General features: G+C 43.4%; 2 protein-coding genes across 4 annotated transcripts; both read left to right on the top strand.

Annotated features, from left to right (window-relative positions):
• The first annotated feature begins 1292 nt into the window (after positions 1-1292).
• On the top strand, positions 1293-12402 carry LOC111975123 (golgin subfamily A member 1). 3 transcript variants are annotated; one of them, XM_024003302.2, is made up of 24 exons: positions 1293-1524; positions 2085-2405; positions 3785-3875; positions 4549-4623; positions 5383-5480; positions 5561-5593; positions 5715-5843; positions 6085-6254; positions 6495-6606; positions 6782-6865; positions 6994-7119; positions 7235-7330; positions 7474-7569; positions 7676-7771; positions 7909-8058; positions 8483-8578; positions 8811-8900; positions 9132-9234; positions 9346-9506; positions 9730-9885; positions 10033-10092; positions 10206-10430; positions 11667-11753; positions 12054-12402. In XM_024003302.2, exons 2-24 carry the CDS (start codon positions 2277-2279, stop codon positions 12132-12134), a joined length of 2544 nt encoding a protein of 847 aa, XP_023859070.1. In that variant the 5' UTR covers positions 1293-1524; positions 2085-2276; the 3' UTR covers positions 12135-12402. The 3 variants fall into 3 exon arrangements, with proteins under 3 accessions (XP_023859070.1, XP_023859069.1, XP_023859071.1); XM_024003301.2 differs by having other exon boundaries at positions 7906-8058; XM_024003303.2 differs by lacking the exon at positions 4549-4623 and having other exon boundaries at positions 7906-8058.
• A 3105-nt stretch (positions 12403-15507) lies between these two features.
• Positions 15508-17728, top strand: LOC111974845 (large ribosomal subunit protein uL29). Its single transcript, XM_024002879.2, has 4 exons — positions 15508-15596; positions 16077-16213; positions 17004-17085; positions 17539-17728. The coding sequence occupies exons 1-4, from the start codon at positions 15594-15596 to the stop codon at positions 17686-17688; spliced, it is 372 nt and encodes a 123-aa protein (XP_023858647.1). The 5' UTR covers positions 15508-15593; the 3' UTR covers positions 17689-17728.
• The last annotated feature ends 2390 nt before the right edge of the window (positions 17729-20118 follow it).

Below are 20118 nucleotides of genomic sequence, written 5' to 3'. Positions count from 1 at the left end.
TTGCCAGGGTTAACACTTTTAAATGTCTTACTCACGTCGGTCACGGAGAAGGAGAGCCCACAGTCCTTGGTAGTGGGCCACGTCGGTGGCACTGTGTTATCCTCAAAGCGGGCGAAGAAGGTGTTTAGCAAGATGGAAGCAAGACGTTGGTGTACGCGATGTGGCTGGTTTTCCCTTTGCTGTCCTTGATTGTCTGTAGACCCTGCCACATACTCGTGTCTGAGCCGTTGAATTGTAACTCAACTTTGTCTCTGTACTGACGTTTTGCCTGTTTGATTGCCTTACGGAGGGATTAACTACACTGTTTGCATTTGGCTATATTCCCAGTCACCTTGTCATTGGTAAATGCGGAGGTTCGCGTTTTCAGTTTTGCGCGAATGCTGCCATCTATCCACGGTTTCTGGTTTAGGTAGGTTTTAATAGTCACAATGGGTACAACATCTCCTATACACTTCTGGATAAACTCAGTCACCGTATCCGTTTATTGGTCAATGTTATTCGTCAATGTTATTCCCGGAACATATCCCAGTCTGCGTGATCAAAACAATCTTGAAGCATGGATTCCGATTGGTCAGACCAGCGTTGAATAGACCTTAGCACGGATACTTCTTGTTTGAGTTTATACCTATAGGAAGGGAGGAGCAAAATGGATTTGTGATAAGATTTGCCAAATGGAGGGCGGGGGAGGGCCTTGTAGGCATTTCGAAAAGTTGATCAGAGCGAGTACAACAGTCAATGTGATGGTAGAAGTTCTACCGTACTATAAGTCCACTCCGAATACCTCTTCTCCACTGGCGGTTTTGGAGCAGCCTCTGGAATAAGTTCAATTGCCCTGGGGGGTACGAACAAAGGATATCATTCGGGAAAGTCGTATTACTGGTCGTAATGCTGGTGAGTTACCGCCACTCTGATATACCAACAAAAATTCCAGGCTGAATGTAATAACACAAAAAACATTCTGGGGAAATAATGTAAGTAATAACACACACAACAACAAAAAACCTGCAAAGTTGCTTAGGAGCTAGGAGCAGAGCTGCCATATCTGTCTGTGCCATTTTATGCACACACAGGTGTAATCCCCCCAGTGTCCATCGCCCTGTTTTAGTTGACTGACATGAAGTAGAGTGAATATTTTTCACACCTCGCTTTTAGATGCAGTCTAAATAAGAGAAAGGGGGCTGGCAGGTAGGATTTACTTTCTCCGTCTCCGGCCCACACTCCAGTACCTGTCTCTTATACACATCTAGATGTGTATAAGAGACAGCTCTCTCTCTCATCGGATATGTCAAATGAACATGGACCCATATGAAACGTCAGCACAGTGAGTGTAGTAGCAGTTTACGTATTGATGTTAGCGAGCTAGCCTAGTAAAATACAGTCCAGACATAGAAAGACATTTGTCGTAAAGCAGTATATTTGTATTGTTATTACATTGGGAAACGGTAGAGTTTATATTCGTTGCAGAGAATACGTTTAACACAATGGACTTCACTTGGATTGTTTTACTTTCTCGAAGTTCATACGGTAAGAGATTCCATTGATTAGCTAGCTACTGTTAGCTAGAGGATAACACTAACCATAACAGCGTCAGCTATACTAGCTAGCCATCTTCATTGTTGAAACCATCTGTCTTTTCATGATCAAGTCGTGAACAGTTAACTAAACTGGGACTGACGGATTTCTTAAATCTCGAAATGTTGAAATATTTACAGAATTATAATGAACTATTCAGCTAGCTATCTAGTTGGCAAACTGCTAACCGTAGCTAATTTGTAGCGAGCAGCCATTGCCAACACTGTGAGAAGCTAGCTACATCGTCTCTCATCTTATCATCCAGCTAAAATATCATTAGCCTCTTTTAGATGTCTCTTTTAGCAAACTTACTAGTTAAACCTGCAGTCACGTATCTGTCAACTGATCTGGTGACATGTCAAATCATAAGGGCGGCACAAAAGGACTATCTGCAACCAAGTTTTTCCAACTACCAGGAAACATGCATCACTCATTATATCCTCATTCCACATCTCTAATAGTAATAGTCTTCATGCTGATTACTGTGACACTCTCTCTGTTGTCTGTTTCAGATTGAAGGAGGAATGACAATGACAGTTCCCTTGCCTGTGAGAGGAGGCTACACTGGAATACAGCTGTTCTGTGACCAAAACAAGGGACCTTGAAGAACCACAGCCTGTGTGACAGAGGACTTGCATTGTGGAGTTTTTGGGGAGAGTAGCAGGCAGTACACTTGGGTGAAGAAACACTAAGGCAAGGTGGAGATGTTTGCCAAACTGAAAAAGAAGATTGCTGAGGAGGCAGCCACAGCCCCCCGGACCGGAGTCCGCATGCTTCGCTCCTACAGCAAAGAGTCCATTACGTCAGTGGGGGCAGACTCGGGGGATGATTTTGTAAGTACCAGTTTTGTTACCTCACTGTCACTCTGTCCATGCCAGTCATCTTTTGAACCCACCAAGAGTAGTTGGTCACATGACACGAAACACAATCACACACGATTCTGTTCGCTTAAGAAGTTTTCCAGAGCTATTCTATAAAGGAGGCATCATGGAAGAGAAGGGAGGTTTCTTTTAAATTATTACTTTTGGCCTCTAATTTTATTAGGCTTTAACTTTGCACTTATGAAATGCAAACAATGATAATTTTTTATCCTGTACARGCTTTCAATTCAACATAGGCTATTGTATTATTATATTACAGTTTTCTCCGTGTTTAGAGATATTCTGAGGCCCCTCCCAGACAGTAATGGCCCAGGCCCTCCATTAGTGTTTCTCTCTGTGGCCTGGTAAAAGCATTTCAGTGGCTCTCTCCTATGTAATGGAGCCCCTGGGACTGTCATGATGCTGTAAGTCACTACCATATACATGGAGCATATCAGATATCCCCTGTACCGTGATGTCAATAGCCCTACATTTTATGAGATCAATATCTAATAATGGCTTTATGCAAAATTGTAGGCCTAATGTACAAGACTTACATTATGCAGAGCCAGGGAAAGAGCAGTAAAGTCATTTGCTGCATTTCTAAGTTTGGTGTAATTGTCCTTTATTAACGAGTAGCCCTGCCTATTTTTTGATGACATTGTCTTTTGGATTATGAGTTGGGTCTGTGAGTCAGCTAGCTTATTGTTATATGGTTGGGTGTGTCTGGAGATTGGCATCCAGAAGCCAGTGGATGCCACGGTGTAGTGTAAATATACGAGTACGATACGACCGCTCTTTTGTAAATGATGACATGAATTCTAAAATTGTAGGCGCAAACCTGTGTAACCTGAAGCCATGCTCGGGTGTCTGCTCTGCAATGCTCTGTTCACTTGACCACACATGACACACATAACACACAGGCACACCAGTTTGTGTTGAACTGCAATGCTGCTGGGTTTTTCACGCTCAACAGTTTCCCGTGTGGATCAAGAATAGTCCATCTCGCAAAGGACATCCAGCCAACTGTGCGAAGCATTGGAGTCAACAAGGGCCAGCATGCCTGTGGAACACTTTCGACACCTTGTAGAGTCCATGCCCTGACGAAATTAGTCTGTTTTGAGGGCAAAAGGGGGGGGGGGGGGGACAACTCAATATTAGGAATGTGTTCCTAATGTTTGGTATAGTCAGTGTTGATCTTCTCAGTGTGATATTTCATAGACTCTACAACACCCACAACGTAGATGTTTCTAGTACCTGCTGACCCATTACTATGGAAGCTCCAGTGTGACCTGCTGAGTTGCTGTGCTGATGAGGATCCCTCTGTTCTGTGTGTTTGTGTTGACCTCCAGGCCTCTGATGGCAGTAGCTCCAGGGATGACCTCTCCTCCCAGATCCTCAGAAGGAATGATCAGATTCGCAAGCTGGAGGCCAAACTATCAGGTAAGACATGTCTGTATTGAGCCAGTTTAAACAGAGTAGGATGAGGTGGCCTACACACTGATCTAAGATTAGTTTTGCATTTCCCCATTCAATAGTTAAGGTTAGGTTTGGTGCTGGATAAGCTGATTTTAGATCTGTGTCTAATGTACTTAGAGACAACTTCTACCCAGAGCAGTTCACTCAGGTCAAAGGTCACATAACCCACGGGTGATGTCTGGTTTCAGACCTCCAAGGTTTTTGTTCTCAACACTGACCCTCATAAGGTATGATGGGGGTAACTCTTACAATATTTCTTTATTCTTTACCACGTTCCCATTCGGTGAACGTTAAGAGCAAATGCCATGGCTTTTAGTCTACCTTTGGGGGTTCTGTGTGTCTTCTCTCCCAGATTAGTGTGATAGCTACTCCTCCCTCAGATGTGGTGTGTGTGTGACCCCTTAGAAGAGGTTAAAAGTTGCACGTCCTCATGCAGCGTCTTAACCAGGATGGATTACTCATCTAAGAAAATCATTGTTTTCTTTACTTTTGTATGCCTCTCTTCATTTATTCTATTCCTACTCCTCCCTGTCCCTTTACCCTTTACCCTCATCCACCCATTCCCCTTTCCTGGGTGTGTGTGTACTTGTGTGTTTCTGTGATGTTGGTATCCCATCACCCCACCTCCTGCCAATAGACTACGCTGAGCAGCTCCGACTTATGCAGAAGACCAAGGACAAGCTTGAAATTGCATTAGAAAAACATCAGGATTGTACGTACCTTTATTCTCCTCCCATTTTGCTTCCTTTCTGTCTCATTTGTTTGTCTGCTAGCTGGGGTAATGGTCACCCGAAGCACCATCAGTCGCTCGCGGAGGGGTTGAGAATCATGCTGTCACTTCTATAGCTTTCCATATAAACAAATAAATTGATGAAACCAAGGACTTACATGCTTGTTCATATATAATTGTTTATAAATGTTTGTGGCACTCAGCAGCGTTACAGTTCTTGACACAAACCGGTTGGCCTGGCATCTACTACCATATCCCGTTCAAAGGCACTTAAATCTTTTGTCTTGTCCATCCACCCTCTGAATGACACGCATACACAATCCATGTCTCCAATTATCTCAAGCCTTAAAAATCTGTCTAACCTGTCTTCTCCCCTTCATCTTTACTGATTTGAAGTGGATTTAACAAGTGACATCAGTAAGGGATCATAGCTTTCACCTGGATTCACCTGGTCAGTGTGTCATGAAAAGAGCACGCGTTCTTAATGTTTTGTATACTCCGTGTAAGTCCAGGTGGGATGTCTGTGTTGGCCATGCTTAGATGCACAGCTTGCCTTTGCTTCTGGGGAACACTTAGTTTGGCATACTGGACACATTCTATGGTCAATTTTACCACCCTTTCTCAGCTAGCAGCTACTAACCACTGACAATTCCACAACCAGCTGTTTGAACCGAGCCATCTTTGGCTAGCCTGTTGTGTTCATCCTCTTTCTTGTCTGTCTGTCTTTCTTTCACTATCCAGCCTCCATGAGGAAACTGCAGGACCAGAATGAGACTCACCAGGCCAATAGAGCCAAAATGGCCGAAGGCATGGCTTTGGCACTGGACAAGAAGGATCAGGTGAGCATCATATCCTTTGCACCACAAGGCATTCATTTGTGTGTGTTTATACTTAGATTAATTCCTGTCTTTGTCTGTAGGAATGGATGGAAAGGATATCTACGCTGGAGCAGGTACGCTAACATCTAAACTGCATTCTAACATCTAACAAAAGTTATAGGTTCTCATTCAGCCAGTCAGTCTTTGCATGTGTAGATGGGAGATCTAACTGGGGTCATCCTGTCTGTTCCTCAGGAGAAAGCGTCTCTCTCTGTGAGGCTAGATGATATGATGGAGCAGAGCCTTACTCTGTTCCAGAAGAGGGATGACCTGGACGAGCTGGAGGGCTTCCAACAGCAGGAGCTCGCCAAAGTCAAACACATGGTACACACTACGGACAACAAGGTCCCACTGTCTAACTCTAACCCACCACATTGCATGTATGAGGAAAGTCAAACGTAGACTTGTCAGTTTGTGCTTTATCTGTCTGCCTATTCTGATTCAAGCTGTAGCTGTGTCAGTAATGATCCATCACAAATTTTCCTATTACCCTAGACAATAATTGTATTTCAACATTTGTTATAGTGAAGTCCTTTCTGTGGTTGATTCTGTTATGTTATGGTAGTTACTGAGCAAGGAGGAGCAGCTGGTCCAGCGGGAGCGAGTGCTCCACCAGAAGGGTGCCGAGCTGCAGATGGCCAAGAAGGGTCTGGCCGAAGCCCAGGAGCAGCTGCGGGCTCTGGGAGAGGAGCATCAGGAAAGTTGCAGGCTCAACACGGAGCTGGAGATGGAGAGGTAAGGACAGGACACAGAGATTGCCTTGATAATGCCATGAATTCAGTAGTTGCAGAGATGCTGGTCTTGATGACTGAAAGTAATGACCTTACTCATTGTAGAGCTTGCTCCCCTCACCTCTTTTCTATAAGGGAGAGTTAGTTTGCCAATTCTTTTGATGAAGTCTGCCTGTTTTCTTCCGGGTATGTCTGTGGTTTTGGTGGTTGTCTAACAGTACAGGGTGTGTGTGGTCTCCTTTAGAGAGGAGCTGCTGGAGGTCAGGGAGGAGGCTGAGAAGAAGATTAGTGAGCTGGAGGGCAGAGGCCAGAACCTGCAGAAGGTCATCCAACAGGTATCTGAGGACTTCCAGAAGGTGAGCCCTCTAACCCAGAGATAAATCCTTTACCAAAATCCTTTCACTGTATTGAAATGGTACAGATCTGTAATGACAGCATATGGTAAACTAAATGTGATAATACGGTAAACTAAATGTGATAATATTTTATAAAATATTTCAGATTTAGTGATCTAATTGTGTATGTTCTCAGTCGCAGAGCAGGGCAGCAGCTGTAGAGAAGTCTCTCCGTACGTTACAAATGGAGAACAATACCCTGAAGCTGGAGCAACACAAAGTAAGACCAGACCGCCATGTAGCTACCTATATCTACCCCCTATTCTTTCTCCTCACCTTGCCCTGTGGAGGGAGGTACAGTATGCTGTGTATTGACCCAATCCTCTCTATCGTTGCTGTGATCCCCAGGCTGCAGTGACTGATGAGGACAAGGAGCGTGTGCTGCTGGACCTGCAGGAGAAGAACTCCTCTCTGGAGAGACGTCTGCATGGTAACCTGAGTGAAGACGAGCTCCTCCAGGAGCTGCTCAAAGAGGTAACTTAAACAGTCAGCTAATCCTAAAGACAGAGGGACTCCAGTGGAATTAGTTTAAAGAAAATACCACAGAGAATGGTAATTCATTTCTTAGCTCCTTTTTCCTGATATGTAGAAGTCCACTCTGGAGCAGAGGCTGGAGGACACGAGAGTTGAGCTGCTGGAGGCACGCACCAACCATGCAGACACGGTTAGCTCTTTGGAGACTCAGGTAAACAGTCCTCTCTCTACCTCTTCATCAGAATGATATACTTCTTCACATGCCACTGGCTTAGATGCTCCATTAGTTAACAGTAATACATGAAAAACTGTATGAACTCGTCTGTTAAGCATATTGTATCTCAACTCCCCCAGATATCCAGACTCAACAACAACGTGACTGAACTACAGACCCTGCTACGACACAAAGACGACTCCTCCAAGAACTACAGAGAGAGAACGGACGCACAGGTAAGAGAACAGGCACACTGGTGGGAGAGAACAATGTAAGCATTTTTAAGACCTGCGCTCTCTCTCTACCTTCAGTCTCTCACACAGCCCTATGTCTCTGTCTCAGATAGCAGGTCTGGAACAGCAGGTGCAGGAGAGCAATGAGAGGCTCAAGAACACTGAGCAGCAGATCTCTGACAAACAAGCACATCTAGACAAACTGGTAAATAAATGTCAGATTACGGTGAAAGATGCTCTACCACCACTGTTCATGGATTAAGTTGAACATGTAGAGACAGTTAATGTGAGTATGTGTGATGCTAAGACGGCCCTTTCCCCTGTGGTCCCCTCCCCCAGCAGGCAGAGTGGAGTGTGGAGAGGGACAGTCTGCAGCAGCAGGTGTCTGCAGAGCGGCAACAGGGCCAGGAGAGGGCAGGTCGGCTGGAGGAGCAGCTCACTGCACTGCAGACAGAGAGAGACACCGAACACACCTCTGCCCAAGCCAGGATTGTGAGTTACAGTTCTCAGCTCTCACTTGCTCTGTACGTTTTAATTGACAATACTGTTCTTAGTGAAATGTGCTGCGTAGTCTTGTAACCTGAATATTAAGGTCAACTGTATCTTTGGTATTTGATCATTTCTATGCAGATTTTGATCAGCTTATCCATTGGTCTCTGTGGATTGTTAATTGTCCATTATCGGTTGCCATGTAATTTCTCTGCTACGTGGCTGCCATGAAACTGGACTATCAAACAAGGCCATCAAATATTTATCTATCGATATTGGACTGTGTTCCTATGCATTCTAATTTCTGCTTTTCTTTCTCAAACATCCCTTTGTCTCTGCTTCTCTCTCCCTCACCAACCTCTCTCTCTCTCTCGCTCTGTCTCTCTGTCTCTCTCGCTCCCTCACCCATCTGTGTTGTATTTCCCAGAGTGAGTTGGAGCAAGAGAGAGCGTCTCTGCTGAGGGGGAGGGATAAAGCTGACGTGGCTCTGAGGAGGCAGGCAGAGGAGCTGGAGCAGGCCAGGGTCAGACACACTTCCTGCTTTATATTAGGCAGTCAGTTGAAAACAGGAAGTCACAGATTTTCTGATGAACAAGATATTTTTTGAATTAAATTGTGTTCTTCAGTCACTCCAGATATTTTGCATACTGTGCCACACCATTTCTATGAGAACTGCATTCCTACGTTACAACTCCCCAAAAATTGTCCTGTTGCCTGTACAAACGGGGTAATGATGTCACTATATGTGTCCCCAGTCAGAGCTGAGCAGCAGGCAGACAGTGAGTGTGGAGATAGCCATGGCTCTGGAGGACACCAGGAGACAGAAGGAGGAGCTCCAACTACAGGTCTGGAGATGCATGATACATACTTACTCTCACATCATACATTTTTACTGTACTCTTTGAAATAACAAACAAGATTCTATACACTGTGTTGGAACAAGGTTTAAAACAATTGCAGATGCATTTGCCTTAATCATACTCAGGCAGTATGGGCGTTATCTGTTACAAAGCCATGAATTCAGCTTGTGTTGATTATGTGCTCGTAAATACATGATAATGTTTCTCCTTTTCCAGGTAGTAGAGATGATGGCGTCACTTCAAACAACATCGCAGGAACTGGRCCACGTCACTGAGCAGCTGAAGCGGAAAGAAGAGGATCTCCAAACACTTCGCAATGGTAAACACTTTCTCTGTCAACAGGTGCCCTTTTCCTCCATCTCCCATGCTATGTGAATTCAGAGGTTGTCGTGTTTGTCTGATGTTCCCTTCCACGCTGTTTGTTTTGCAGAGCTGCAGAGCGCCCAGAGCTCCCTGTCCCAGCTGCAAGAGGAGGCGGAGGGGCTGCAGGCAGCAGCCCAGGAGAGACAGGAGGAGAAGGACAGCCAGCTGGTCAGCTTGAGGCAGGAGCTCCTAACCCAGAACGAGCAGTTGGACTCCTGCCAGTTACGGGTCAGAACACACACAGGGAGCACAGCCATTAAGCTTTTAACTCACATACTGTACATAAGTCCAAAGTCTGTCATTACATATCAAGTTAGGTCGTCTGACTGTGTAGTCTATAGTTGTCTGACTGTGTAGTCTATAGTTGTCTGACTGTGTAGTCTATAGTTGTCTGACTGTGTAGTCTATAGTTGTCTGACTGTGCCTCTGTGTGTGTCTGTGTCCCTCCCAGGTATCAGAGCTGGAGGTAGAGGTAGAGACTCTGACGTTGCAGCAGACTCCAGAGCTGTGTGAACTGGACCAGAATGGGACTGTGACGGTGGATGACCTGGACCACATGCAGAAGGCCAACCGAGACCTGGAGCAGCAGCTCAGTGACAAGAACAAGGTCAGTACTGGACGAACCAGAAACCATGATCACCACACAGGCATGGTCAGATAATTAATGCTTGTCTGAAATAGCTGGAGCAGGACCATTTCATTATTCCTGTGTGTTTTGTGTGCTGTTATTGATTGGATGACTGTTGCTTTACAGACCATTAAGCAGCTGCAGCAGAGGCTAGCAGAGCTAAAGAGGACCTTGCAGAAGGAGCTGGTGAGACATTTAGATAACTAGTATGGGTATCATATTTAAATCAAATAGATTTTTCTCAGTTCATTAAAATATTGTTTTGTTTGTGATGGTGTGTGTATGTGTTTCTGGTGCAGAAGCTGAAACCTGAAACAGAGTCCGATGGGAAAGAGAGGGCCCAAGAAGGGAGAGGAGAGAGGCAAGAGAGGCCAGACAGAATCTTTACAGAGCCCACTCCAGGCCCGGCCCCGGGCCCAAACACCACTGTCACCAACACATCTGATCTCAATGACTCACGAGAGATCAACTTTGAGTACCTCAAACACGTGGTGCTAAAATTCATGTCATCCAGAGAGGCTGAGGTGAGAGCAGTCCACCTGGTCCCTGTTATAGCTAGGCCATATACACAGCTAGGCCATATACACAGCTAGGCCATATACACAGCTAGGCCATATACACAGCTAGGCCATATACACAGCTAGGCATATACACAGCTAGGCCATATACACAGCTAGGACATATACACAGCTAGGACATATACACAGCTAGGACATATACACTGAGTGTACAAAACATTAAGAACACCTGCTTTTTCCAGGTGAAAGCTATGATCCCTTATTGATGTCACTTGTTAAATCCACTTTAATCTGTGTAGATGAAGGGGAGGAGACAGGTTAAATAAGTATTTTTAATGCTTGAGAGGTGCAGCGGGCTAAGGCACTGCATCTCGGTGCAAGAGGCGTCACTACAGTCCCTGGTTCGAATCCAGGCTGTATCACATCCGGTCGTGATTGGGAGTCCCATAGGGCCGCGCACAATTGGCCCAGTGTCGTCCGGGTTTGGCCGGGGTAGGTCGTCATTGTAAATAAGAATTTGTTTTTAACTGACTTGCCTAGTTAAATAAAAAATAAATTGAGACATGGATTGTGTATGTGTGCCATTCAGAGGGTGAATGGGCTAGACAAAATATTTATGCCTTTGAACAGGTTATGTTTGTAAGTGCCAGGTGTACCAGTTTGTGTCAAGAACTGCAATGCTGCTGGGTTTTTCACACTCAACAGTTTCCCGTGTGTATCAAAAATGGTCCACCACCCAGAGGACATCCAGACAACTGTGGGAAGCATTGTAGTCAACATGGGCCAGCATCCCTGTGGAACACTTTCAACACCTTGTAGAGTCCATGCCCTGGTGAATTTAGGATATTCTGAGGGAAAAAGGGGGTGCAACTCAATATTAGGATGGTGCTCCTAATGTTTGGTATACTCTGTGTATACAGTCACCGGCCAGTTTATTAGGTACAACTCCCCATTCACAAAAATGGTTCGCTCCTACAGACAGTGAGTCACGTTGCCGTGGCTTGCTATATAAAACAGGCGTCGAGGCATTCAGTTACTGTTCGATTCAACGTTAGAATGGGCAAAATTTGTGACTTAAGCGACTGAGCATGGTATGATCGTCGGTGCCAGGCGCGGAAGATTCAACTGACTGTGCTAGATGGGTGTACCTAATAAAATTCCTGGTGAGTGTATCTGATGTCTATGGTCATGGATGAAGTCTAAATCTCTCTCTCTCTGTGTCCCCATCTCTCTGTGTCTTAGGCCTATCAGCTGATCAGAGCAGTGTCTGTGTTGCTGAACTTCACTGGTGAGGAAGAGGACATGTTGAAGCAGACTCTGGAGTACAAGGTGGCTTTCTCCTTTCACATCTCGTTTCCCTAAAACTCATGTCAAATGAGTGGATGTTATGGCCTGAACCACAGCCAGTGTGTATCACATGAAATAGGCCATGACCCTATTTTGTCCTCAAACGTTCTCATTTCTTAAATGTGCGAGCTATCTGTTGTTTCTTTTAGAATGACTTAAGCTGCATCTGGAGGGAAATTGTTATTTTTGCTACCTATAGACCCTTCACCAGTTGTAATACTAGTTTTAATAGTCCAATGATATTTCATTTGATATAATTGTAACTATCGCTGTGTTTTTCAGATGTCCTGGTTTGGATCCAAGCCTCCTCCGAAAGGTATTGTCCGGCCATCAGTTTCAGGGGCACCTGCTCACTGGAGCTGAGGGGACCAAGAGAGGAAGAGGGGACAGACACACAAACATTACTTTTATCATGTGTTTGCATGACTTCTCCCACCACTGTGGCAACCAAATGAACATTGTAAAGAGGACACAACCCAAGCTTTAAAATGGTTTCTGACATGACACAGATTCCTATGTACTGTAGCTCCTCAATCACTCCTGAGAATTATTTTTTCTTCATCTTCAAGAGAAAAGAGAATGGCTCTACAATGACTTCGAGGGGCAAAGTCTTGTTAATATGGTCTGTTTTTGTTTTTTTTTTTTGTGGGGGGGGGGGGGGGGGGTGATTTTTATTTACAAGTAAAATGTTGACCCATTTTTGATAAATGTTAACCTTAAGAGAAACGCTCCTCCCTCCCTTGGAATGAGTTTAACATTAGATCTATCTCTGTCATGGACACAGTACAAGTACACTACATTACCAAAGTATGTGGACATCTGCTTGTCAAACATCTCATTCCAAATTCATGGGATTAATATGGAGTTGGTCCCACCTTTGCTGCTATAAACGCCTCTACTCTTCTGGAAGGCTTTCCACTAGACGTTGGACATTTACGCCGGACTTGCTTACATTCAGCTAAAAGAGCATTAGTGAAGTCGGGCACAGATGTTGGGTGATATAGGGCCAGGCTCGCAGTCGGCGTTCCAATTCATACCAAAGGTGTTTGATGGGGTTGAGGTCAGGGCTCTGTGCAGGCCAGTCAAGTTCTTCCACACCGATCTCAACAAACCAGTTCTGTATGAACCTCATCTTGGGCACGTGGGCATTGTCATGCTGAAACAGGAAAGGGCCTTTTCCAAATTGTTGCCACAAAGTTGGAAGCACAGAATCGTCTAGAATGTAATTGTATGCTGTAGCATTAAGATATCCCTTCACTGGAACTAAGGGGCCTAGCACGAACCATGAAAAACAGCCCCAGACCATTATTCCTCCTTCACCAAACTTACAGTTGGCACTATGCATCGAGGCAGGTAGCGTTCTCCTGGCATCTGCCAAACCCAGATTTGTCCGTCGGACTGCCAGATGGTGAAGCGTGATTCACTAACGCGTTTCTACTAGTCCAGAGTCTAATGGCAGCGAGCTTTACACCACTCCAGCCAAAGCTTGGCATTGCGTATAGTGATCTTAGGCTTGTGCGCGGCTGCTCGGTCATGGGAACTCATTTCATGAAGCTTCCAACGAACAGTTTATTGTGCTGACGTTGATTCCAGAAGCAGTTTGGAACTTGGTAGTGAGTGATGCAACCGAGGACAGACGATTTTTACATGCCTTGCGCTTCAGCACTCGGTGGTCCTGTTCTGTGAGTTTGTGTGGCTCAATGTACTCAATTTGATACACATGTCAGCAACGGGTGTGGCTGAAATAGCCGAATCCACTCATTTGTAGGGGTGTCCACATACTTTTGTGTATATATGGTGTATGTCTTATTCTCCAGGTGTTATTAAGAGTGAGATGGGTCAGGCCTACCAGGCTGTCACAACTCTTTTTGACAGAGAATATTATTTCTGTTTCTGTGCTCCAATGTTTTTTCTTTAATTTAGACAGAAAACGGTATTTACTGCCGATGACTACCTACGGCAGGGTTCCCCAACTAGCGGCCCATGGGCCGAATTTGGCCTGCGTGTGGTTTTATTTGGCCCCCAATGTTTTCTGAGCAAAAACGCTATTATTTTTTTTTTTGTTTTTTTATATTGTTGGACATAAGACTGTAAAAACGCCAGGAAATCAGCTCCAAGTTATTTTAATTTTGGACATCTGTTCCCAAATATCCTGCTGAAATTATTGTTTTAGTCTAATATTATTTCTGTTTGGGATTCTTGCAGTCAATTTGCAGTCTACAAATATTTGTAATTATGTTCCAGCCCCCCGACCATCCCAAAAAATGAGCCTGCGGCTAGATCCAGTTGATGATCCCTTCTCTATGGTTGGGAAAGGGATATTGTTGAATTTTGAGTGCATGATAACAAGAACCTTAAATGCTGCCACCCCAATCAACCCCTCTTCAGTTGAATGGAACGCCCCAAGATTTCTGATGGACCCTTCACAACAGTCTTTAATTTGGTTCTTTCCTTTAAAAATATAACTTCAGATGGCTTATGTAGGAATAATCCATGTTAAAATCAGAACTTGTGATGTCTCTGAAGGGGAGGTGAGAGTCATACATCAATGTCTTTGATATCAATGGAGAAAATCTATATCATGTAGACAGGAGAGGAGTACTTTTTAAATATGTTAAATAATTATTGAAAGCTATCTAAATCAGAATTATCGAAGGATGTGCTCTACCTTTACCTGCCTTGTGTTTGTGTAAATGACAGTACATTCCACGTCTATTTATATATGATAACTGTACATATACATTGAGAACTTTATAAATCACTGGGTGTAAATAATTTTGTTTAACCTCTTGCAGTATTTTACACCATGTTTTACCTGTCTGTCCATGTAGCCAGTCTTGGCTTGATGTTCTGTCTCACTGTTCATTGACATCCTGTCAGAACTAAGTGACCATTTGTGTGTGCTTACAATGTGAGGGCATTAACAATGTACTGGAGGAAAGACCCTTTAATACAGTATGCATGCCTTATAGCAGAATGCATTGGATCTCTGCAGAGGGAAAAACTGTCTCCTTACATTCTGAATAGAATGTGAACCATATTAATGGCTAAGGTGTGAGGCAGCAACACACCAGTCTGCACTCTGAATTCTACTCCCATATCATGTGAGAAATATCCATGTGTCTGGTTACGTTACAGTACAGTACTGTAGCATTTGATGTCACATTCATTGGGTTTGTGCGGTCAGTCAACTCTGAAGCTGGGAGGTCGAAGAGGAAGGTGACAATGATGCATTGTGTGAACAAGGTCCTCCCCTTCTTCATGAAATGGACGCACTGTCAAATCACCACACTGTGTTAAGTGACCTGTTATTGAATAGTGTCTGGTACCACAAATTTAGTATAATTCCATAGAACTACAATAATATCACAGCACAGGTGGCTATGACTACTGCAAGGTCACCATAAAAAAAAACTTATGCACTTATTTTTTTTCATTTCTGTTTGATTCCGCTATGTGTTCAACTCTGGTTTTTAACAAACAATCTAATAAATCACAACAGATTCTATTAATTCTCATTTTAACAAGTGCTACCACTACAAAGTATTTTGTTTTGTCTTAATTTCTTGTTAATAAATGTTAAAAAGCATAAAGGTTTGTTTTCATTACTTTTTCTTGGGGACGTTTTTTGCTTCTTTCCACGTGATTCTAAGCAGAGATGCAGCAGAACAAAGTAAGCAATAATAATTCCAAACGGAATCCACTGAGTGGTGCTGTGGGCATTTTCACCGATACGCAACAAAAGGAACGCCTCGGACCGGAAGCTGGCTTCTGAGCTAACACGTTGTCGGTCTTTCTTTTCCTGTGGCAGCAACGAGGAACATGGTGAGAGGGTCGCGTCTTTCGTTCAATTCAGTAAAATTGCGCTGTCTAGTCCACATAAAACGACCACAGTTGATAACATCCATGAGCATAAATATCTTGTCTTGCCACTTGTTTGTGACTGCTCGAAAGAGGTCCTTCATCTGTCACTTGCCACCATAATAACCAAACGCGAGCAAGCTAAAAGCTACCGCTACTAGCAAATGCATGGATGTCTAGTTAGCAACGTCGGCTATCAAACATGTCTAGCTATACTACTTGCAAATTAAATGGTGGTTCGCTATCTAACTAGTTACGTCGGTTAACTTTCAAATATTTCAGAACAATGCTTTCGATGTAGTTAACGTTGTATGTTGCCACTTAGAATAATTATATTCATTTTCAGCTCACGCCGACGTTTTGTGGACAAAAGGGAAGGTCGCTGGTTAAGTAAGTTAACGTTAAAAAATAATTAGATGTATGAACGTTCGTCAATCTTCACAGGGCAAGATCAAGGCTAGAGATCTGCGGGGCAAGAAGAAGGAGGAGTTGCTCAAGCAGCTAGATGACCTGAAGGTAGAGCTGTCCCAGCTCCGCGTAGCCAAGGTTACTGGTGGAGCTGCCTCCAAGCTCTCCAAGATGTGAGTATTATTTGCACTACGTAAATGGTAGTTAGTTTGGCCTGGGTTCTGAGTGGGCTGTAGTTATCACTGTCACACAATCTATGGCTACATCATGGTGGAGAAATGAGTGGTTTCTCAGTTGTAATCTGAGTAAGGCGATGGGTATATTATTGAATTGGTATGCAGATATTTTAGTCACCGAAGATGGCATGCCTTCAATTGTGTAGGCAACGCCATGCACATTTACACTGGGGGATAAAAAGAACGACACTTCCCGTGTGTCACGAATGTTGAATACAATTATATTTGAACTTACTCTGCCAATTGTCTGTGGTGTTGGTCCTTCAAGTGGTCAAAATGTGAGGTTTAAATATCCCCAGCAAAGTATTATTAAACAGAATTCAGACACGGGTCTGTATTGCAATCGAGATGTGCACGTGTCTTCAGTCATGAGCAAACAAGACTGAAGTACATGCATACTACCATGGTTTTGTGCATGTCAGGCGATAGATATTCCTGTGGATATTGTCTCAAATTTCGAGCAACTAAAGTACCAAACACACATACAAAGCGGTAGAGCAAGTTCAAATGTAATTAGATTCAATATTCAGGCTTGAAATTTAAATCTCCATGATTTTGCAGTGTTTAACTGTATACCAATATTTTGTATTTATTAGTCAAGGTATTTAGGTGTAGTAGGGCATTAAAACGTGCTTCGCTTTTTGCTCAAATCTCAAACGCCCTTTAAGTTGAGGCTGCTTTTCCTTGCATTTTAATTAACCCTTATTTTTGGTTCTGTTTCCTCTAGCTGTGTCGTCCGCAAGTCCATCGCCCGCGTTCTGACTGTCATCAACCAGACGCAGAAGGAGAACCTGAGGAAGTTCTACAAGGTAAGAGCAATGCCATCCATACACACGTATTTAACAAATCCGTTAAGCAAAACAGAACCTGCTGATGAACAGTCAAAAGCAATGGGCAGGCATCTGACCACAGAACATCAGCTGTCGTATTCTGTTAATTTACCAATGATTCTACATGTTGACTGGCCACTGTTCATCAATACCCAACAGGTGATCTACTGCGCATGGTGCGGATTATGGTGTCTTGTCAACCTTGACCACATGTTAAACATTCTGCAGATTCGTTTGTAAAGTGACCCATGTAACCTCAATATTTGGGCACTAGTATGAGTGCCTACCCTGACTATTCAGCCCATCTAAGTGCTGAAGACCATAATTGAACAAAATGCAATAGCAGCAACAGTTCAGATTTTTTATATTTTTAGTATTGGTTTAAATGGCCATGTAGTGTTTATTTTAATTTGATTGTGAATGTCATTTCAGGGTAAAAAGTACAAGCCCCTGGATCTGAGACCCAGGAAGACCCGTGCCATCCGCAGGAGACTTAACAAGCATGAGGAGTCTCTCAGAACCAAGAAGATGCAGAGGAAGGACCGCCTGTATTCCATTCGCAAATTTGCTGTCAAGGCTTAAGGCTGTTTCTCTTGTACAAATAAATTGACTAAAAAGAGAAGTATGTTGTCTTCTGTAAAGGGATGGCACTCCAAATTGTGAATCATTAGTGGTAATATATCTGCTTCAGTGAGCAGGTGGAATATCGAGACGTTTTGTGCTAGAAAATGCTCTTAGTTGGAATTGGGACAGCAGCAATGCCTTTGCTAAAATACTGATCTGAAGAATGTTGTATTTCATAGCAGGACTGTAAAGACCTGTGGCATGTATTCATTGACAAGGGTGCAACTTTGGTTTTAGAAGCGGGGGACAAAAAAATTAATATCCAGTCGGATGACTCCAAACAGCCTACCCGACCACTCGGAGGCGTCCGCATGGTCCTAAAGCACACCGTTGCCTAGTTTTGTATCACAATCCAATTATAAAATGGGGGGTGTCCTCGGTGACTGTTGCGCCCCTGCATATTGGTTTGTGTACTTGAGGTATGAAATGATGATGAAAGGAATCATAGGGCTATATGAACAAGCCTGGTACCATACTTCCTGTCTTATCCATCTATGTATTGTATGTGCAATATCTTTATAATACTCAGATGAAAGTAGGGAGAGAAAAAAAGGAAACTTGGAAGGTTGTTGGGGAAATGTCAGACATTTGTCTGCAAGGACAGCATGCGTCCCACACCTGTCTTGTAAAGTGCAATGTTTTCCATTTTGATTTTGGTGAGTCTCTTGAAATGTGTCCTGTCGATCGTCCAATAAAGACCACACAGCAGATATTACAGCTGGCCATAAAATGTCATCTGGACCGCTCCGGGAACACGGAACTGATTTCATGTGTTCAGGAGAAAACATTTGTTTGCAGATCCACACATTTTAAATCTCTAAGCACATTGCCAAATTCACTTGGGACATACCAGTACTTGACCCTAATTGCACTGGTTTGTAATGGGAGATGGTTTAACGCGGGGCATATTCGGCTAGTGACAAGGCCTCCACTTTTTTAAGATGCCCTTACCTGAGGTAAAACAATGTTCTTTCAAATCTTTAATGTCTTCCATTTATGAAATGTTAAATATTTCTAATTTTATTACAAAAGGGGTTAAATTGATAGATATTGTGAGACCCCCTAAACTCAAAAAGTGCAGAATAATGGCTGGGGAGAGGATGGGCCATGTAAGTTCATTGCAAGCTCTGACGTTGCTGAAATTTGATGGAGTCAGTTGTCTGCACTACACAAAATAAACAATAGGATATCTTAATGCATATTGGAAATATAGACCCCAAAATGCAGAGATACTATAGGCGGAAATGTAAACTATGAATATTTATGATGAATGTAAGTATTGTGAAATGTAAAGAGAACATTGGTTTAATCACCAAAACACAAATCTTTGCAATTTAGTTTTAACTACCAGTTAATTCAATAGCAAGCAATGCAAGATACGTGTTTAAAATTGTCCTTAGAAGTGCTGAAAGTAATATGCTACAGTACAGTAAATTACAGTAGATTACAGTTTTCACATTAGGCAATGCACTTACATTACCCAACAAAATTGACAGAAAAACTATAATTTCCATAATATCTTTCCAATGTTTAATCAAAGGTGTGATCAATGAAGACCCTCTACAATCATTCATGCAAAAAAAACGTATTTTTCAGATATAATTGCAACATAGGTGTACTGTCTGTAATCAAATGTAAGAAATTAAATGCATTTGGCCATAAATTCTCATCCACATCACAGTGAATGTCCTCATTGTTCATGCACCGTGGGAAAAATGTTTTGGCATGGCAAATCCAAGCTTGACATTGGTCTGCATTGACGTTGTCGCATGCATCATCCATGGCCAGAAGGAGGGTGGCACGTCGTGGGGATGGCGATCGTACACCTTCCACCTCCATGCTGAAAAAAAATTCTCAATAGTGTTGAGGAAAGGAGAGGATGGGGGCAGGTATAGGGTCACGAACCAGGGATGGGCCTGACATTGTCCCACACAATGGCATAGGTGACATAGGTGATTGTTGGTAGGCTGATGGATGCCACATTGGCAAAGGTGTCATCCATTTCTTCAATGTCCTAATTTATTTCGGACAGCCGTACATCATTCCTGGCCCTCACCATTTCCACCACTGCCCACTCCTGCTGGTCGGTCAGCACACGGCCACGGGAACCACCATGGGGTCTTCTGTCAATTCTGAGAGTAGAACAGAGTATACTGTCAATAGATCATACTGTAAGAATACTAACATGTTTTGTGAATTTAGATGCATTACAATGTGTCATTTACTATAAATGTAATGGTAAAGCAAAGTGCATATCCTGCAGACTTACCAGTTTTCTTGGTGAAATGTTCTCATGATCGAATTGACAGGGATCTTTGCAGATTGGGGTGAACTAATCTGGCAGCCTCTGCCATGGTAAGTCCTCTGTTTACCACATGGTCAACGACG

This window comes from Salvelinus sp. IW2-2015, linkage group LG15, assembly GCF_002910315.2.
Source record: "Salvelinus sp. IW2-2015 linkage group LG15, ASM291031v2, whole genome shotgun sequence".
Taxonomy (NCBI): Eukaryota; Metazoa; Chordata; class Actinopteri; order Salmoniformes; family Salmonidae; genus Salvelinus; species Salvelinus sp. IW2-2015.
Note: the sequence above shows the minus strand (reverse complement) of the source record. Positions and strands in the feature narration are given on the sequence as shown.